The 15,817-nt window shown below is 50.2% G+C and overlaps 1 protein-coding gene across 1 annotated transcript in view; it reads right to left on the bottom strand.

The window, feature by feature from the left end:
* Positions 1-15,817, bottom strand: part of Tbc1d22b (TBC1 domain family member 22B) — a 50,303-nt gene that overhangs the window by 28,792 nt on the left and 5,694 nt on the right. Inside the window, exons 2-6 of the mRNA XM_028767937.1 lie at positions 8,612-8,668; positions 4,715-5,022; positions 2,497-2,676; positions 1,484-1,554; positions 127-255 (exon numbers count right to left, since the gene is read on the bottom strand). Coding sequence (XP_028623770.1) covers positions 127-255; positions 1,484-1,554; positions 2,497-2,676; positions 4,715-5,022; positions 8,612-8,668 — 745 coding nt within the window. The remainder of the gene's footprint in view (positions 1-126; positions 256-1,483; positions 1,555-2,496; positions 2,677-4,714; positions 5,023-8,611; positions 8,669-15,817) is intronic.

The raw sequence follows: 15,817 nt of genomic DNA, 5'->3' as shown, positions 1-15,817 counted from the left end.
GTAAGTTCTATTTTTTTTTTAAATGCAAAGCCAATGCTGAATGAAAAGAAGGAGGGAAGCCTCAAAACACACAGGACGCATCAGTGCACCGGAGGCTGCAGGAGCAGAGCTCCACAGATGTCACACCTGTCTGTAGGTGTCCTGGTGGTGCTCTTCATTCCGAGAGTCATAATACTGCTCAATGAAGCCAAAGTACTCCTCCCGCTTCCGCTGCAGGGTCAACTTCCGCCGCTCGGTGTTTGCTGGGAGATAGCCCTAAATAAGACAGTGCCCGTGAGAGGGAGAACATAGAGGTGAGGGAGAGCACACATGTATGTACTTCACTTTCAGCAGTCGCTTGGACACCATCAAGGCATGAAAGAGGCCTGCCAAGAGGACAAAGCAGGTTGTCTTTGGGTGCAGCCCCACCCCCGCCCCTTACACTCACCCTCTTCTGGATAGCGGACCCCAGGCAGGCAGATGAGGCAGGCCAGCTTTCCAGGCCTGCTTACTGCTTTGGTCCCATACCCAGGGCTGACACTACTGAGCAGTAACTAGAAGTCAACAGGCGGGGGCTGGACCCGAGTCACAGCCTCCACGGGAATCACCAGGATCTGGCAACTCCTGAGACACTTGCTGGTACGGATTACACATTCTTTTCCAGGGCGACACTGGCAACCGTCGGGCTCGGGCTCGGCTCGGACAGCTGAAGGGAGCCTGTGACTTAGCAGTCAAAAGACCGGCCCAGAACTCCGGCGGCTGCATGCCGTTCTTCCTCCTGAATCCCCAGTTCCCTTATGCTTGCCTAATGCATTCTGAGCAGTGTCTGAACTCACGAGAAGTGGTGGAGGCACCAACTGCACAGCTGTAAGACCAGGAGCAGGGGACAGTGACAAAATGCCCTTCCTCACAAAGGCGTTTATGTAGTTCACTCCTTAGTGGGTGGCTAGAGAACTGGCACGGGGGCGTGGGGAGGGGGCTGTTGTTGGATCTGGGGCATGCACACGGCAGTTGGCCCTGGGCTGGCACACAGGCCTCTGAAAATCCTTCCTACATGAGCGAGCAGAGCTCAGAGGCTCAGACTCAAGCACCCCAGACCAGGAGCCGTGACACTGAGTGTGGGAAAGTGAGAGCAGCCTGCTTCTGAGAGGCCCACTGCCTGACTCCTCCCAGGAAGCTGGGAAACGGATTTCAAAATGCTGTCAGGAGTGTTGGTGCTTGCTCAAAGCCAGTGCTGGGATCCTCCTGTCTTGCTAGATCCCTCCCCCAGTTAAGGAAGTGACATTGTGACCACGGGAGCAGTTCCTGGCCTTCTCCACACATGGCTGTAGGAATCCACTCACCTGCAGAGGTGGGAATAAACTCTCAAGGACCTGTCTTTTTGCACACAGCCCGGCAGCTGTGCCAGGCAGTGGGACTGGAGGAGTCTATGGCATCAGAGCAACCTTGGCAGGCAGAGGGCTGTCTGAGGCCCACGCTTCTCCTCATGGGGGTTGTAACTCACCGACAGCAGTCTCCAGGTCACTGGTCGAACTTCCCTGGGGACGCCTGGCCAGCTCCACTTCCTCAGTTCATCTACAACAGGAGACAGCCTCACTGCACCAGGTCCTTCCACGAGGCCCCAAACACAGGAGACAGCCTTACTGCACCAGGTCCTTCCGCGAGGGCCCCAAACCAACCTTGGCCAGGTATCCCCTACCACCAGATATGATCACCACCGCCACTAATGGCTAAGACAAGCCAGGAAAGGCTCCACGCCACAGCCCCCATCGGCAGGGGGCCAAGGGCAACTGTGGCAGCCTTCGGCTCAGAGAAGCTATGTGTGTATGAGGAATCATGGGGTTCTCCTGGTCTAGTGCCTCGAGAGGCATGCGTCATGGGTTTTTCAGGTTAGAGTCCGAGGCTGCTGGGGCACTGTGTGCTATTCAGTTCCTGAGAAACCAGGATGCTCCCTCAGACAGCGAAGCACTCAGGCTGCCTGTGTTTCTCTGCATTCCCTAGAAGTCAGCGAAGAATACACAAGTTTGACAGGACAATTGGCCTTAGATGTTAATCTTGTGTGCTCTGTATAGTTTGCAAACGTCATTGTATCCTGGCAACTACCATTGTATTCTGTTTCCGATAAGTGTATAAAGTCTGATCGCTTGCAAAAAAAACTTGGTACAGCTCAGTCTTGCTGTGTTCCCTCCAACCTGACCTGGTCAAGATTCATTTCTCAGAGGCCCTATCAGGTAACCTTGGCCCAATAAGTAAATCTGCTGCGTACAGGCGTGCACTTCTGAGAGAACTCCTGGAAGCAGCGGAGGCAGAGCTGGAACAGGTGCCCCACGGTCTGCAGGCCCGGTTCACCCTGGCCCCTAATCTCCGAGAACAGACTTCTGTCTAAAAACCGAGCATTGCTGCGCCGGCACCTGACTAGGAGCAGGTAGAAGTAAAAGAAGTTAAGACAGTAGCCGTGCCGGGCTCTGAGAACCAGTCTCCACAGCACCACCGTGCCCAGCACCCTGGTGAACGCACCTAAGTCCGTGTTGTGGCTGGAAAGCAGCTGGCGGAACTTTTCCAGGCGGGTTTTCTCCCGGACCGTCATTGGAGGAGCCCCAGAAGCATTCTGGTCTGAGATCCTGGCGACAAGGGGGATGATGGGTCGGAGAGGGAGAGACTGCTGTTTGTGGAGTGGGTTTCTCAGGCACGTGTCACCTGAAGGGATTTGAAAAAGAGAAAGAACTACGCAGGAAGGTCACGGGTCAGACACACCAGGGTCTGCTCGGGTCATATAGGTCAGACACCCTAGGGTCTGCTCGGGCTGGGCAGTATGGCGTCTTCTCCAGGGAAGGGCCTGAGCCTGAGCCTCCTGAGGCTCCAACTGAGGAACAGTGAGAGAATGAGGCCCCGCAGGGCTCTGCTCCCACACACAGGGACTGCACATGCACCACAGAGGACAGCTATGGCCAGCTGACCCCAGATGTTGCTGTGACTTCTAAGAATGTACATGGTGACACCAAGGAAGATGAGACTCTTTCTATCCTAGCCTGACTCTTAAGCCTTCTTAGCCTGGGGAGTGCAGTTGCCACACAGCCCAGAGCCGAGGACACGAGGAGCTAAGGCGTGACCCTGCACGCTCTGGCTCAGCACGCCGGCTGCCCTCAGAGCCAGGCACAGCCTTAGCCGGCACTTGGCCCATGGAAGCCCTTCAAGGCGTGCAGGAAGCTCTGGCTTCAGGAAGCCCGGTGCTGAGTAGCTGGCTTCTCTGTGTTCCACATTCCTCATTGAAATGAAGCAGCTTTGAATTCTGCTGTTACAACCAAAACAGCGGAAGCACCAGGAGCTGGACTCTGTTCCCCGGCAGATGGTCTAAACCAGCGAGTACTTGCCATGTAGAAGGGGCCGTACCGGCCATTTCGGCATGCGTTCTCCCATGACCCCTTATGACACCTGCTAAGCACTTTTAACTACTTTACAGAAGAACAAAGCCAGCCTGGGAAGGTGAGGAACTGGGACAGTGGAGGTGGTGCCTGGAGCTGTCTGACTCTGGCACCCTTCAGAATGAACTACCACAAAGAAAACTGTTTCGGGGACTGCTCTTCTAGGGCTGGGTCACATTCCTCAATACCTGGGCCTTAAAGATGAAAATATTAAACACTGAATAGGAACCAGCCAGCGTTGCAGAAGCTTGTGACAGTTGCCATAAGGCACCTGGCCAGGCCACCTCCGGTGACAACTGGGGCTGAGAAAATGCAGAACACACGCAGTAAAGCTTAGGCAGATGGGCAACTCCAGCATCGGCTGTTTACAGCCAGATGCACACAGAGGGAACCTCCACAGGGGGACATGTGGGGGGCCCTGGCTACACAAAGCAGCCTGCAGGGATCATGGCAGGGGTCTTCCTGACACTGAGAACTTCATCATAGCTGAAGCCACCTGGCCAATCAATGCTGAATACCTGTCTCAGGCTGGCACTGTGGGTTCAAGCTGGGCCCTGTCAGCAAAGTTACATGATAGAATTTTGGTGAAGACTCTACAGCCAAACTGCATAGCCTTGTAAGAGGTCTGAGGCTGTGAAAGACGCAGGTTAAGACTAACCTGACGTAGGACATTCTGAGGCTGTGACATCCTCCGTCCTTTATGCCCATGACCTTGGGCCTTATTAACTGTAGCTAGGATGAGGGTACTTCCCAGCCCAGGTCAGAGTAGCCGGCTTATGTACATAAAGCCTTGTCAAGCAACACTAGTGGGTCCTTACAGTGGACACAGAAAGTGCCCAGACATCTAAAGCCACCATCGCCCGCATCAGTGACTGAGGCCAGCTTCCCAAATTAGAAAAGCAAAACAAAACCTGCTGGGCAGGCTGATGTCAGGGGGCTATGACCTGGTCCCTCAGCACATGCTGTTTACATCACAGAAACAGGAAAGGCCTCCTTAGGTGGGTGGCCGTTCCCAGGGCCGAGGAGGTGGACCATTTGTGAACTCACTCACTGGCACTTTTAAACACCTAGCATTTGTAAGTCTGCCCAGGCCCAGAGCCCGTGAGATGTGTGCATGCCACTGCAGGGAAAGGGACAAGGGGGAGAGTGTCAGCAGAGACCCAGCGGGAAAGGCAGGGATAGCCAGTGGCTGGCATCAGGCCTCTGGCTTGAGGGTTTTTATTTTGAATCGCGCCATAGAAGATCTGAGCAGGAGCTTGAGGGGACGCCCCTCTCTCTGGCTGCACTCTACCGAGGGGGCAGGGGGGACTCACTGGAGTTTCGGGACAGCTGGGCGTCACTGCTGGACTTTATGACCTTGTAGTTGGCAGGGACGTCTGATGTTGTCGATTGTGACCGTTCCGGTTTCACCCTCAGCTTGCTGTGGTTTTCCAGGACTTGGGCTGCAGTTGCCAAAGCCACTTTCGAGTTCAGAGTTTGGAAAGGAGGGGAGGGAAAGTCCTCTTCCTCATCATCGCCAATGTCCCAAGCGTCGCTGGTATTCCGCGCAAACTCATGGAAACTGGAGGCCTTCTTGTTCTTCAGAGGAACTGAGTTGACTTTTGACCGTTCTTTGATGAAGCTTCAAGAAAGGAGACGGCACTGCTGAGCAGCGTGGTCACCTGACTACCTTCATTGGCATTCGTCACACACTACCGTAACTAACGACCACCAACACCCCTGACCACCTTCAGAGAAGACCACCCCCACCACTGCTCATGGGGAGCACCCCTGCCACTGCTCATGGGGAGCACCCCAGACAGATGAGCAGACGGCAGGCTCATCAGCTTCCACACACTCTTATTTCCCGCACTCCTGAACTTGTGAAACCATTGACTAGCTTGAGCTAAGAGACATGAGGGAGCCATGCCATGCTGGTAGCTGCCCCGTGGCCCATCCTGCTCACCGTGGCCTGCAAGGTTCCAGGTTCAGGGCCTCCCTCTGCCTGAGTCACTGAGTGACTAGGTGGACCACAGGCTGCCTTCCACCCCTGCCCCACTCCATGCTGGACACACATAAGAACTAAGCCTTAACCACAGAATCCACGGAGGTGTCAAGGTTGATCTGCTAGGCCAGTGTAAGCTGGGGTAGCTGTCAGAGTAGGGTGTCAGCTGCTGGGGGGCTGGGTAACGTTAACTGTCCAGACACATGGCTTTAGGGCACAAAAAGAGAAGCCTCCTCTTTTTTACTCTGCCGGCCTAGAGGAAAATGTCTGAGCTTGGTGTTTCTCTCCTGAGCAGTTTTTTTTCTCCCTTTTAAAACACAATTAGGGCTAAGGAGATGGCTCAGTGGTTAAGAACACTGGCTGCTCTTCCAGAGGTCCTAAGTTCAATTCCCAGCAACCACATGGTGGCTCACAACCATCTGCAATGGAGTCTGATGCCCTCTTCTGGTGTTTCTGAAGCAATGGTGTACTCATATATATAACAAATAAATCATTAAAAAAAGAAACTTAAAAAAAAAGAAAAAAAATACTAAAAAAAAACACAATTAACTTCAGACTGCACAGAGAGAAACAGCCACGTGGGGGGCTATAGTATACAATACATGGGAACTGGACCACAAAGGAGTGAAAACATCACTAAAACCCCTCACTCATGCCCTTGGCAGCAAGGCAGGACTACACTAGACAGCAGAGCAGGCTGTGCCTAGAGAGTCCCCATTTCTTATATTTTTAGTTGTGGGCCTAGCCTTTAACGGCTGAGCCATCTCTCCAGCCCAAGAGTCCCCATTTCTAAGGCATTCCACCCGGGGATCCAGAACCTCTGACCTCCTTGGGCACCTGGACCTATGAACACATACCACCGCAGATGACAGATAGAAACAGAAACACACACACACACAATTTTAACATCTTTGGGGCTGGAGGGATGGCTGAGTGGTTAGAGCACTGGCTGCCCTTGCAGAGGACCCAGGTTCAGTTCTCAGCACCCACACAGCGGCTCTCGAGCATCTGGAACTGCAGTTGAGGGGGCTCCGCTGCCCTCTTCTGGCCTCCCCAGCCACCACCAAGCACAAAAACTATGGTGCGCATATACTCATGGAGGCAAACACTCGGACACATGCAAAAATAAATCTTCTGAAAAAATGAATCAAAAAAAAAAAAGAAGAAAGAAAAGAAGAAAGTCCAGGAGGCAGTAAAAACTCTCAAAACAAACAAACAAACAAACAAACAAACAAAAAACAACAGTGACACATTTGCCTGAGACTCAGTGAAGGACACTTTGGAAAGGCGTGGCCATGGGTTACACTGCTTGGAATCCGACAACACCTCCCTGCTACACTGCCACAGCTGCCCCGCTTACAGAACTATCTTGGTTTACATAAGATCCGTATATATTTCGGACGACACGGAGAATTATCCTAGAAAAATGTCTGACAATGGTTAACTGAGGTAGAGCGAGTAAGGAATTTACAGACAGTCAAGCGAACCCAGTCCCCCTGGCTTCATGTGCGCTGTGCTGTAGCTCAGAGGTGGGACCTGTTTGGAAAACAATCCATTTAGAAGCCTGTCATGCTAGCAAGTGGCTGATGGGGCTGCCCTGCGATAGCATGAGTTTTATTTGAGCTATAAAGATGACTGCAGGCAATCCTGCCACTAATAGTAATAATTCAGCATGTTGGAGTTGGTACCCTCGGACAGGAGATGACTTAGTGTCCTCATGCAGTCTGGCTAATTGAGGGCCAGGTGTGGAAGTCTCTGCTGCGCTGGGGACGGAGGACATGGTAATTAATGACGCTGGGGACTGAGGACATGGTAATTAATGACGGTCTGGAGCTGAAGAGAGAAAGCAATCAGAGCTCCAAACAAAGGTGGTAAAACAAGGGTGATAAATGTTTGCCGGCAACAACCTGGGACTGTAAAACAGTCTGCTGCTGCACTCACCGTGCCCCACTTTCGAGACTATTAATGCCAAGCTAGCACAGACATGAGAAAGGGAAGCCATTCATCAGAGCTGATGCATTCGTATGTGTGAGGCCAACTGATGGCATAACTCTATGGAGGCATCAGGGAAAGTGTCCTGCGTTTTACATTATTAACTCGTGAAACATTAAAACAAAGCTATTCAAAAGTCTGCCGCTCAGTCTGGGCCATGGCCATAGTCCTGAAGATCTGCCCTCAATACAGAACAGGAGAAAACCTGGTTGATGACAGGCACAGTCAAGGGAAGGATCTGAAGTAAGCGTACCCACTGCCCCAAGAATGTGTGGACGGTGGATTTCCATGTTGACTAGAGACTCTCGGGCAACTATAAAACTAGCTGGACGGGCTCTTCCAGTAGCTGGCTCTGGGCGATGGGATGCTTTTCTACAGTGACACCCAATTTTGATGCTTAACCCGAGAAGACCAAGCTGTCAGGCCACTGGGTGGACACACACACAATTAAAAATAAGATAAAAATCTTTTAAAAAGTTTCCACACAGCTGGGTGGTGGTGGTGGTGGTGCATGCCCATAATCTCAGCCCTTGGAAAGCTGAGGCAGGAAGAATCAGACTACAAAACCAGCTTGGGCTATGTAACAAGACCCTGTCTCAAGAACAGTTCTTTTATGGACCGGAGAGGTGACTCGGAGGTTAAGAACACTTGCTAGGCCTGGTGATGGTGGTGCATGCCTTTAATCCCAACACTTGGGAGGCAGAAGCAGGTGGATCTCTGTGAGATTGAGGCCAGCCTGGTCTACAGAGCTAATTCTAGGTCAGCCAGGGCTGCACAGAGAAACCCTGTCTTGAAAAAATTAAACAACAACAACAAAAAACTAAAAACCACTGGCTTTTGTAGAGGAACTGAGTTTAGTTCCCAGCACCCACATGGTGGCTCACAACTGGCTGCGACTCCAGTTCCAGGGCATCCAATGCCCTCCTATGCACATACATGATGTATACACTGCATATACATATACTCAGGCAAACACACACACGTACAAAATCAATTTGTAAAAAATGGCCCCTTTGGCCAGGCATAGTGATGCGTGCCTTTAAACTCCCAACACTCAGGAGCAAAGGGAGGTAAGTCTCTGTGAGTTTGAAGCCAGCCTGGTCTATATAGTGAGGATCTTCATAGTGAGACGAGCTCCTGGCTCACCCAGGGCAGAGAAGCAGTCACTCAGCAAACCGGAAGAGGCGGGTGGGTAATGGGAGAAGACACACAAAGGGATGAGGTCTTGACTTACTTTTTCGTGAGCCGGGGATCCAGAGGAGGGTGCTGAGCTCCATACACTGGCTGAATGCTAAAAGCAGGGAGACACAGGTTCAGTCAGGAAGTGCAATGTGCCAGCTGCCAGCCTCGTGTGACACAGAGCTACGGGACTCGGAGAGGTCGCCTGCTTCCAGGGATGGCACCCGATCATTCCAAAGACAGTAGCCTACCCTTCAGGACAGGAAGTTGCAGTGCCTCAGCACTCTTGACCAGCAGTCAGTCCTGTCTGTAAGGACACAGGCACGGGGCCAGCGAGATGCCTCAGCTGGTAGAGGCGCTTGGTGTCCACGTCCGATGACCACTCCAGCTTGGTGAGCAATGGAAGGTCACAGTCCAGCTAGCCAGCGACGGGGAGCATGGCAGGACAAGACACCCCACCTCAGGAAGGTGGGAGGGAGAAGCACCCCCTGAAAGCACCCCTGTTCCCATCTGGAGGAAACCCATGTAAGCAAGCTCTATTACTATCTGCTTAAATCTATGTTAAAACCCTCCCTTCTCATGAAATCAATTCTGCTATCAAAAACTAAATAAAGACAAAACAAAAACAAAACCATGTGGCCATTTCCAGGAGGAACGAGATGTGTATATAACCTAAGGCCCAGTAATATCCACTCCTAAATACCTATCTTTAAAAATAAAACTGTTGCTGGGCAGTGGTGGCACATGCCTTTAATCCCAGCACTTGGGAGGCAGAGGCAGGCAGATTTCTGAGTTCGAGGCCAGCCTGGTCTACAGAGTGAGTGCCAGGACAGCCAGGACTACACAGAGAAACTCTGTTTCGAAAAACCAATAAACACATACATACATACATACATACATACATACATACATACATACATACAACTGTTGGCCAGGTATGGTGGCACACACTTATAATCCCATCACTCAGGAGGCAGAAGCGGATGGATTTCCATGAGTTCGAGGCCAGTCTGTTCTACATAGGGAGTTCTAAGCCAGCCAGAGCTACACAGAGAAACCCTGTCTCAAAAAAAAAAAAAAAAACAAAAAAACAAAAAAACAAAACCCTCCCTTTCTCTGCGCATGGGTGTTTGCCCACATCTCTGTCTGTACACTCCTTGAGTACCTGGTGTCCAAGGCAGCCAGAAAGGGGCACTGGATCCTCTGGAGTGTCGCTGTCACTTACAGACAGTTGTGAGCTGCCATGTAGGTGCTGAAAACTGCTGGACCAGCTCCCTAGCCCCTCCCTTCTCCCCCAAATACCTACCTTAAGGAAAACGCAAAGGCGAGTGTGTCAGGAGGTATACCTACAACTACTCAAATCATGATGGTTCTTCTGAGTCTCAAAGGAAGAGACACAAAAATAACTAACTAAATAGTAAAAAAATTTATGTCCTCAATGTCCCTCTCCGAAGACCAGTGAAACAAACTGTGATGTGTTACCAGCACAGGACACAGCAGTGACCCTCGGGAATGGGCCTGTGAGTGACAATGTGAATCCTGACTAAGTAACAGAGAACACTGTATCCCAGCACTTGGGAGCCAGAGGCCTGTGGATCTTTGCGAATTTGAGCCCAGCCTGGTCTACATAGTGAGTTCAAGGCTAGTCTAGGCCACAAACTCAGACCCTATCTCAAACATGAAAGGACATGGCTCTCTGTGATGGGGAAGGGGTGGGAACAAACAAGACACAGGGGCTTCTGGGAAATGAATGTGTATGATCCATTTTACTATTCATCAAGCCAATGATGCATTCTGTGGTGTAATATGTTACAATCAAAATGATTTGAGGTTATCAAGAGGACTCAGAGGGTAAATGCACTTGCTGACAAGTCTGAGGCCGGAGTTCAATCCCTGGACCCACACGTGTATCATGACATGCACACACCCACACATACAAATATACACAAATAATTAAAATCAAAACAGAGTTACAAATACAATCAGTAGATACAAAAAATTTCCAAATTATCAGATTACATACAATGGAGGCACAGTCTAGTCTATACTGTAAATTTTTTACTAGTTAGTTAATTAATTAGTTAGTTAGTTAGTTTTGTTTTTCGAGACAGGGTTTCTCTGTGTAGCCCTGGCTGTCTTGGAACTCACTCTGTAGACCAGGCTGGACTCAAACTCAGAGATCTACCTGCCTCTGCCTCCTGGGTGCTGGGATTAAAGGTATGTGCCAGCACAGCCTAGGGAAAATTATTTTTTTAAAAAAAATATGAAGCCGGGCGGTGGTGGCGCACACCTTTAATCCCAGCACTTGGGAGGCAGAGGCAGGCGGATTTCTAAGTTCGAGGCCAGCCTGGTCTACAGAGTGAGTTCCAGGGCAGCCAGGGCTACACAGAGAAATTCTATCTGGAAAAAAAAAAAGGAAGGAAGGAAGGAAGGAAGGAAGGAAGGAAGGAAGGAAGGAAGGAAGGAAGGAAGGAAGGCAGGCCTCTCACAGGTGTACCCAGCCACCAGGTTTTAGCTGACTCCAGATGGAGTCAAGATGACAAGCAAGAACAGCATCACAGATGCAGAACTTTAAGGACAATGACTCCATATATTTTTCGAAAGTACTAAAATTGAAATGTGTTCACATTTGTATCTTATGATTTGGGGAGCAGGAAGAGAGCTTTGGTGGGGGGGCTGCAGGGTGGGACCAGCCTCAGGAAGAGCACTTGCTCCCCTGAGAACAAGTCCCTCTCTGACTCAGCAGCACTCACAGGCAGCACCTTTCTGTGACCACAAACGACACAGTCCTGAGAGGGCTGGGAGGCTCAGCACGGCTCCTGGTGGTGGGGAGCAGTCTGTGGGGTGAGTCCACACACACAAGAAAACATGGCACACACTGCCAAGAGACCCTGGCTTCCTCCTTCCGTGTTTACAGTTGAATCCTCACCCAATGTTTAGAAAACAGAATGGGTTTACCAAGAATCTTTTTTTTCCCAGACTTGTTTATTTTGATCCATGTATCTGTGTGTGTGTGTGTGTGTGTATGTGTGCGTGCACGCACGCCTGTGTGAGCACATATGCATCACATACATGAGTGCCCTCTGAGGGTATAAAATTCTCCGGGACTGGAGTTAGAGATAGCCACATGGGGGCTGGGAATTGAACTCAGGACCTCTGGAGGAATAGTCAGCGCTCTTAACCACTGAGCCATCTCTTCAGCCCCCAAGCTCACCCTCATTTTTGTTTCTTATGACAGAGGAAATCCTCAAGATGCTTCCCAGAAAGAATCTAGACCAGTCAACCACTTCCACAGGATATCCTTTATACTTTTTAGAGAAGCATATAAGATCTTAGATATCATTATGACATTTTCAAACAAAGCATCCACACTTGTTTTTTTCTGGAGTTCAGAGAGAATTTCCTCACATGAGAGTCTGAGTTCTGGACATTCTGGACCTTTTTGGCTCTAAGAATGTCAACTCCCTAACCTCTCTGGAAGATTACTGATTTGTTCCACAGACTGTCTCAGAAGTGCTAACCCGAAAGCTGTGTGATATGCTCCTGTCGTTTTCCGAGGCAGAGGAAAAGGACAGGGAGAATCCAAGAGGTACCAGCGTACAGGGAAAGTCTGGTTCACAGAGAGAGAAGGAACCTAACACAAAAACAAAAATTAAAACACAACATGGAGACCCAGGGGCCATGGTTTGCATTTGAACATTGCATTCAGACCCTCCTAGGTTCAAGCATTGAACTCTCAGGTCCGGAGCCCTCTCTTAAATGCTACAAGGCAGAAGGATCCCACCAGGCCAGTTAGGTTAGCTGACTGGATAAAAAAGTAAGATCTTCAAATCCTCTCTGAGAGAAGGTGTATCAAATCATATGGACCTAAGGGCCAGAGGCCATCAACTACCAAGGAAGAGGCTCTTCCGTCCTCAGGAGACTATTTTTCAAAGACGCTGGCTGACATGCTGGCACAGCCAGAAAGGCTCTGACAAATGATGGGCTGAGACAGCAGAAGCATCGGAGCCTAAATCGAATTTGTTAGCGTGTTCTTGAACTAGACTGTGATGTATCCGAGCCAGGGACACTCTGTATAATAAATCAGTTTGCTGAACCTCAATGAAGACAGGTGGGAAATTATAAGAGGGAGAGAAACCAAGATTATCCCAGGGGCCTGCCGAGGACAGACTACAGAGCGGGGGAGCGAAGGTGCCCAGTTACTGACTTTACAGCTCACCTAGGAGGGCCTGGAGAGCCGGCTCACGGGTTAAGAGTGCTGACTGCTCTTCCAGAAGATAAGGGCTCAATTCCCAGCACACACACAGTAGCTCAAAACTTCATTTCCAGAAGACCTGACCACCTTTTCTGTCCCAGACATACACACAAAATAATTCAAAAAATTTTAAATAATTCATCTATGAGCCCTTGCCAACTAGGTCCCTTGAGACCCGAACACTCGGTACTGGGACAAGCTCGTTGCCACTCCACCTCAGAACAGGCATTTGTCCCGTTGGTGGTTGGGATGGGGGTGGCGGTACATATCTGCAATTCTAAAACTTTGCAGACTGAGGCTAGCCTTGGCTAAGTAGAGTACACCAGGCCTGCTAGACTACACTATGAGATTCTACCTAATTGCTTGAAGTGTGAAAGCATTTCACCTCCATTTTCGGGCAGAAAGGAGAGTGCAAAGAAAAGACAGCACACACCCATGGGTGATGGGCCTGCCCTCTGACACTGCCGCATTCCAGCCCAGGAGACATAGAGCATTGGGGAGACCCTGATGTCTCTCACGGTCCTTCCCTAGCAGCCGGCTATGTCCTTCTGTCCGTCGCCAGTCTTTACTAGTCTCTTTCCTTTCCTTTTGTTATTCTTGTGCACCGTGTTAAGTGCAGATGACCTCCGTATGCTGGAGGTCAGGGGACAACTTTCAGGAGTCACACCCTCCAGGGTGGGTTCTAGGGATGGAATCCAGGTCTGTGGGAGCAAGTCTCTTACCTACTGAGCACACTCATTAGCCCTAATTAATGTCTTTGTGTCTCCCCCCCTTCTCCACCTCTTCCTCTTCTTCCTCCTCCTCTGCCCCTCCTCCTCTTCCTCTTCTTCTTATCTTCTTCTTCCTCCCCCCTCTTCCCTCTCTTCTTTGTCTTGTGATGCTGGAGAGATCAAGGGCTTCAGCTCCTAGAGGCAAGTGCCCTGACACTAGCTGAGGCCCAGCCCAGCAGGCTCACTCCACACCTGGCTGTTTTCACTGAGCCACGTGTTTCCACCCAGCTCCACGTCTACTTATCTGATCACAAACATGACATATGCTCAGTGGAAAAACCGGAAAGCCGGCCGGCCGTTTGTTCTCTTCAGCAGGGAAGCTCCAATGCTGAGCAGAGTTTTAGCTTCTAGAAAGCTGTGCCCTCTGTGGCTTCCTCGTGGCATGTCGGCGTGCGGCACACACCAGCGGGCACTGACCAACCCGAGAGGGTCAAGTCAGAACTCCATAGGACTGCTCTCTGCTTCAGCTGTCTCCTCTCTGGTACACCTGAAAGCTGCAGACTAAATGCTGCTGCCCAGAGGACATCATACACACACACACACACACACACACACACACACACACACACACACGCTCTGAAGAGACAGCATGCAGCCAAGGGGCTAGCCTCTGCCATGTTAGAGAAGACAAACCAACAGAACGTGTTGCCAGAGGTTTCTTACTCAGTTGCAACACTGGGAAAGCCTTGGTGGGAAAGACCCGGCATGTGTCAGGTGCTGACACGGAAGCTGAGCAAACACCAGAAAAGAATGGCCCATTTTAAATGCCAAGAATCTTGGTAGCAGGACTCCATTCTGGTGCTCTGTGGAGTCTTCGAGCCCCCAGGGTTGGCTGTTTCAACAATAATTCAGTACCTTCTATGATCACTTACTTCATCAGCAAAAACATTTCCAAACCAAAAATGGGATATACTAGACCTGCCCAGGCAAACACGGGCCATTACACTGACCTACTATCAGATTCCTAAAAGCTCTGAAAAAACGACCAAATGACAGGGTGAGACCTTAGTTAAAAGTACGTGGGTGACCAAGTACTTCAGGAACCGGCCATTTTTCTCAGCTTTTTCTTTTCTTTTCTTTTCCCCCAGTAGGGGACAGGACCCAGTGCTGGCCAGATTGTTCCATCCCAAGTATCTCAATATCTTTTTTTTTCTCATCTCATGTTGTCCAGTGTCCAGACTGTTCTTGAAATCCTGATCCTCCCGCCTCAACCACACAAGTTCTAAGACTCCAGACAGTGGGGGCCAGCACCTCAGCTTCTTAATACTAACAACCTCTACTTTAAGACTGACCATGACTCCCTTGAGTTTTGTTTTGTTTGAGACTTGTGTATTATAGGGTTATCTCCAACAACACATGTAGCTAAGGCTATGCCTGAACTTCTGACAGCCTGTCTCACCCTCCCAGTGCTGTGATTACCAGCATGCACCACTGCCATCCCACTTGGCTTTATGTGGTGCTGAGAACTGAACCCAAGTGCTTCTTGCATGCTACCCAACTACTCTACCAACTGAGCTGCGGCCTCAGCCCTCCTGGGCTTCATTTATTTATTTTATTTATATGAGTACACCGTCATTGTCTTCAGACATACCTGAAGAGGAAATCTGATGGCATTACAGATGGTTGTGAGCCACCTTGTGGTTGCTGGGAATTGAACTCAGGACCTCTGGAAGAGCAATCGATGTTCTTAACCGCTGAGCCATCTCTCCAGCCCCCCGCCTTGACTTTAAAAACAAGCATTTGAGGGGCTGCAGAGATGGCTCCGCTCATAAGAGAATGGGCTGCTCTTCCAGAGGACCAGGACTCAAATCTCCACTCAGAGGCTCGCCACTGTCTGTAACTCCAGATCCAGAGGATCCAACACTGCCTTCTGCCCTTCAAGGCATGTATGTGGTGCACAGACAATTGTGCAGGCAAAACTCCCGTGCACAGAAAATAAGAAGAAATAATATCTCAGGAAAAATTACTAGCAAGCTTTTTGCTCAAAAACAAGAGAAGGCCTAGCAGTGGGCTAGAAACAAGAGTGTGTGTGGGGTGGAGGGGGAGAGGGGGAGAGCAGCTAGCACCACCATGGTCTCTCCTATGCCCTTCCTGACATGTGTCCACACTCCGTGGGCAGGGCACTGGGGCGCAAGGAGTCCAAAGTCCGCTCTGTGGTCCAGGAAAGTCGACTTCCCATCTGCCCTCCTTTTCTTTCTTTCTTTCTTTCTTTCTTTTTTTTTTCTTTTTTTTTTTT

Source organism: Grammomys surdaster, unplaced genomic scaffold, assembly GCF_004785775.1.
Source record: "Grammomys surdaster isolate TR1022 unplaced genomic scaffold, NIH_TR_1.0 183, whole genome shotgun sequence".
Taxonomy (NCBI): Eukaryota; Metazoa; Chordata; class Mammalia; order Rodentia; family Muridae; genus Grammomys; species Grammomys surdaster.
The sequence above is the reverse complement of the archived record's forward strand: the minus strand, read 5'-3'. Positions and strand labels throughout refer to the sequence as shown.